The 4,954-nt window shown below is 40.7% G+C and overlaps 1 protein-coding gene across 1 annotated transcript in view; it reads left to right on the top strand.

Moving 5' to 3' along the window:
* LOC106526205 (solute carrier family 28 member 3) overlaps window positions 1-4,475 on the top strand; it is a 22,392-nt gene extending 17,917 nt beyond the window's left edge. The window contains exon 16 of the mRNA XM_014020743.1: window positions 4,379-4,475. Within this exon, the coding sequence (XP_013876197.1) occupies window positions 4,379-4,475 (97 nt within the window). The remainder of the gene's footprint in view (window positions 1-4,378) is intronic.
* Window positions 4,476-4,954: the final 479 nt, after the last annotated feature.

Below are 4,954 nucleotides of genomic sequence, written 5' to 3'. Positions count from 1 at the left end.
ACACACACACACACACACACACACACACACACACACACACACACACAAGCACGAACGTGCGCTTGCTGACCAAAGCACAAGCTCGTCAGACTCTCTCACACACAAAAACACACACACACACACAGAGAGACACACACTCTCCCTGGAGGCCAGGCGGGTGGTCTGGCTGGGACAGAGATGGACACATGCTGGGATCATAGCTGCCATGTGTAAATTCAAAATTTTCCTCTCTTTCTCTTYGACTTTTTTTTCTCTAATCTCCCGCTTCCATCCTTCTCTTATCGCTGACACCCTGCTCCCACCTCCCCCCGCTGCGTTCACGCTCCTGTGCCTTTAAAAACCTGAGTGTGTCAAATGTATTCCGCACACAAACCCATCAGCCAACTGTTCCTGAACCTATAGGGGCAATTAGACACTTGTGACTAAAATCTGGTGATTTTTGCACTCTCTTGCTCCCTCTCAAAGAATCATGTGTTTCTGCCTTGATCCTACACTCCCCTCCTTCCTTCTGTTCTTTTTTCATGTAGCTGGGTACCAAACTCCTCATTACTCTAATTTGGAGAGAGCGCGGCTCTCCTAATGGGCTCAGGGGTCTGAAGAATATCAAGTGCTGCTTAATTCTTTAATTCTATTCAGCCTTTACATTCATGTCATCCTTCCACCAGCTCCTCTGGCCCACTCTCCCCCCTCCCCCCATCATTTTGTATCCCATTTAATGTCCCTCAGCAAACAGCTATTAAAAGATGGTTCCATGCTTCTTCATTCCCCCCCGCTCTAATAAAAAAAGAGCAAAGATGTGAGTTTTAAAAGCATATCAAAGCATCACATCTAGTCCCTCTTCATGCCAGCATTTGTTCCCGGCATCCAACAAGTGTGTACATGTTGTTGCTGCTGCTCAGGCTCAACTGAACCTGTACTTATTTAACCCTATCGTTTGCTGAAACAGACAAATCTCCATGGTGACCGAAGCAGCAGAGAGCAGGTGGAGGGCCCTTGAGGATGCATTAGGACCTTCTTGCAATGAGGGGACGCATCTTCGCTGCACACAGGACTGTGCAGCAGGTCCGTTTCAAGGGCCTAAACAAGGTTCATTGTCTCAGCCCGGAATTGTTTCTGGGTCACTGTGCATCTGCAGCTCAACTAAGAGCCATTTGAATGGCCAGACTACTTTGATTATACAAATTTTAAAGTAAAATTAGGATGAAATTGAATGAACTAGACTACTTTGACATGAAAGATTTTATTATTTTTTCTAAAAGGGAAAAAAGGAAACATTAGTCTGTTCGAATGCCGTATGAGTAAGTTTTGGATAATCAAATCAAGACAGAGACCTATGCGACAAAATAATGAGCTGGCTTAGAGAAGGACAAAGAAAAAGCAGGAGTTGAGGTCTGAATAATCAGCAACAGGTAAGTAATACCTGCTTCTTGTCTGAACACAAAGGCAGTGATCATGAACTGTTTGCAAATGCCCACTATATTTTAAGAAAATGTGGATTCTCTTAGAAATAATCATCGAAAATTTGAACAGAGAAGAATAAATGTGCCAATGAGAGACTATTCAAACCAAGAATACTTCCTAAAACGAGGTTTGATAAATGGAAAAAAGGCGGCATAGTAACAGAAATCAAATCATAATAGTAAAAAATATAAAATAAGACTATTACAATCCTGATGATATCGTAAAGTGCATCACATCAAAGMAGAATTCATAAAATCCTTCCTCTATTATTTTGTGGACAAAAAAAATCTGTAGGCCACTATCACATTTAAATCTGGACAAACTGAAATCTGTGTAAATTAGACTATTCAGCTGTGAAAATGGAGACTGAGAGAAAATAAAATAATCAGACATGGACATCATAAAGTATTTATATATATCCTCTCATCCATCACKTTTTATTTATATACTGTATTCATAGGGTCATGGAGACACTAGGTCCAAAATGAGASCCCAGGAATTCCAAGTGACACGTTCCAACTCCCTCTGGGAAGATCCCAAGGTGTTTCTAAGTCSAAAAGGACATATAATCCCTCCAATAAGTTCTGGGTTTGTCCCAAGGTCTGCAGTGGAACATGCCTGAAACAACTTCAAGAGGAGTCAGCCAGAAGGCGTTCATTGACATGTCTGAATCACCTTAGCTGACTCCTTTTTCACTCCGATCAGGGGAATTCTGATTCAATATTTGATGCAAAAGCTAAACAACAGTCCGAACCTTGCCTCATGCAGCTCAGAACTGTAGAGACCCACTCACTCACTACAGAAAACCCCACCACTGAGGTGGTCTCCCTCCTCCTGCCCCAMATTTCTTCATGGGTAACTTTTGAGTTTGAGAAGCTTCAGCCTCTCTTTCTAGAACTTTTGTTCCAACCAACACTGTGTGGATTTTACAAATATATGGTTGATTTTGCTCAGCCTCACACACCAGCTCCAACTTCCTTCCTGCCAGTAAAATGAAATTCTTGTAATGTCAAAAACTGGCACCACCAGGCCCCGAGCCCCATTTGCCACCCAGCTCACAGTACACCTCACCTCAGCTACTCCCCCGACAGGTGATGGGCCTACATGGGCCCACGCCTTCAAAAGCAAGCATGTCCACCAGGTCTGGCTTCACACATGTGACCCTTTTTCCCCATTCCGAGTGGAGTACACTGGTTACATAGRTGTTTTGTTCAAGTCTTTGACTTCCTTTTATTATGACTTTTCCTCTCCATGAGCAATTACTCAAGTGGCTGACCTGGACAACTCAGCACCCAGGATGTTCGGGGTACTTGAAACATTTTCATCACATTAAAAGGTGGTGATTAAACTGAAGGGCAAARAAATATTTATTTGACAATTATTTTCTTGCATCTTCCTTGGTCGCTGGTGGTTCAAAAGAACCAGACGGAGAAAAAGAAAACGTTGACCACTAATGTCAAAATTGATTTAATTATTTGGCCATGCAAGGAACCTCAGTGCAAAAGTCAGTGAAATTTAATAAATTACTGGCACCAACGACCAAACAACCTAACGTGATTGCAGCACAAGACATTTACAAGAGTGTGATAATGCATTCTAATGGAGGAGCAACATTTATCAGCCAGCTGGACCATTTCTGATCGAATCTGTTAATAAGACTTAATAATGTCCCTTTAGACATCCAAGACTTGTTCTCATGTGTATGAATGGATATAAATTAATTACTGGATTACATTTTTTGTATAATTCTGTGCATACAGATGCAGCTCTGATATATTGCAGTTATTTGCTTGTTTAGCTTTGTGTACGAGTTTGTGTGTAGGCAGTCTAGACATATATTAAATAAACTGAAAAAAAACCCTGAGATGAACACAAATGTATGTGCTAGTTTGTTTCATCTATGCTAATTTTGCATCTGGAGCAAATGTCACAACTGTTATTTATAATAAAACAACTGAAAAATAAAAATGTTTTGTTTGATAATAACTATGATGCAGGACATCTGAACATATTGCTTTATGACTGGACCTGAGATTCTTCCCTTTAACTGTTTCTCTAACCACAGTCCTGCACACACCGGCAGTGTGAGACTGATTGTTGAGGGGGAAAAAGTAAACTAAAACCACGGACAAACTAAATACTGGCTTGATAATGGACCCTGATTAACATTTTTATTAAAATCAGAATGGAATCATAAATAATTCAACACAATTTGATTGAATCATTTTTAGTTGTTGATTATTTTCATGTCCATTTCTTATGATTTTTAGTTTCTGTATATTTTTCGTGTTCAGATTGCTCATTCCCTCCCCGTGTCTCTACCATTCCCAGTAGRTCTCCACATTAAAGGCTTCCCTCCGAACAGCTGAAATCGGCTCTTATTGTTGCAGTTGCGTGATGAAAATTGCGAAATTTTGCTCGCAGTTTCGTGTCTTTCGCCCCTTCTTGTCACGACTGGCCGAGAGAACCTTTCACCCCCACTCTGTATAATAAATTATAGTGTGATTGGTCAGAATGTCGTGGTGGTCTGAAAGCGCTCRGACGCTGCATTTTGCTTCAACTACTCGCTTCCAACATCCACGTTGTGCCCGGAAGCAGACATTTATAAAGATAGTCAAATGACCAAAAAACTCCTGGATGGAGTTAAAAACAGTTGTTAAGCATGGAGGAATCTGTCTCGCAAAAAAATCTGGTGCTTTAACAGGAAATTTGTGGACAAAATAACAGTGGACTCCAGYGGGAAGAAACCCTGTGCAGTGTCCTGTRCMGCAGAGGGAGGGGTTTRCCAGGAGCTCGGGGCGTACCGTGCGTCTCAGGGGCTTTGAAAGATGTGTGTGAAAACAARCGTCAAACAACCACACGGTCGACTGTTCGACTTCGGAACGAGTATACTGGATTCTTACTCTGTGTCTCTCAGTCAGCCTGTAACACCCATCTACATCTACACATGCTCTCCATTTCACATCACAGCTGCAGCCACTTCTCCCATCAGCCCCTGTCCTTATTATATCTGAGCATTCATTTACTCCTCAGTGGAGCATTATGTATTCTAAACACCATATYGGGTTCTTCATGTGCTTTCTAGAGTGTCCTCTGTTGTTTTAAGCTTTTTTTKCTGCCATGACAGCCTTTTGTTTCTGTTTAAATAAAGTTTTGCTAATTTTCATTGAAGCTCCTTGTGTTCGGTCTGCATTTCTGGATCCAACTTTATTCCACCATGACTGTTTTGCTCTCAAAGTCAGTTATTATATGCGCAGTTCTGGTTTTCTTTCTTGTTCATAGTTTATTTATTTTGACAAAGCCTTTGCACTTTTTATTAAAGTATCCTCATCACACAAACCCGACTTGTGTTAATTAAAAAAACATCTTTCTGACTACAAGTGGAGAATGATAAAATTGATTTTTTTTGTTTTTACACAGTTATCAAAGATGTTATGTGTGCATTATTTCTTTTAATTTAAAGTCATGTGAAAAATATGCTAAAGTTATAATT

The sequence above is a fragment of the Austrofundulus limnaeus genome, unplaced genomic scaffold (assembly GCF_001266775.1).
Source record: "Austrofundulus limnaeus strain Quisiro unplaced genomic scaffold, Austrofundulus_limnaeus-1.0 Scaffold265, whole genome shotgun sequence".
NCBI classification, from domain to species: Eukaryota; Metazoa; Chordata; class Actinopteri; order Cyprinodontiformes; family Rivulidae; genus Austrofundulus; species Austrofundulus limnaeus.
Note: the sequence above shows the minus strand (reverse complement) of the source record. Positions and strands in the feature narration are given on the sequence as shown.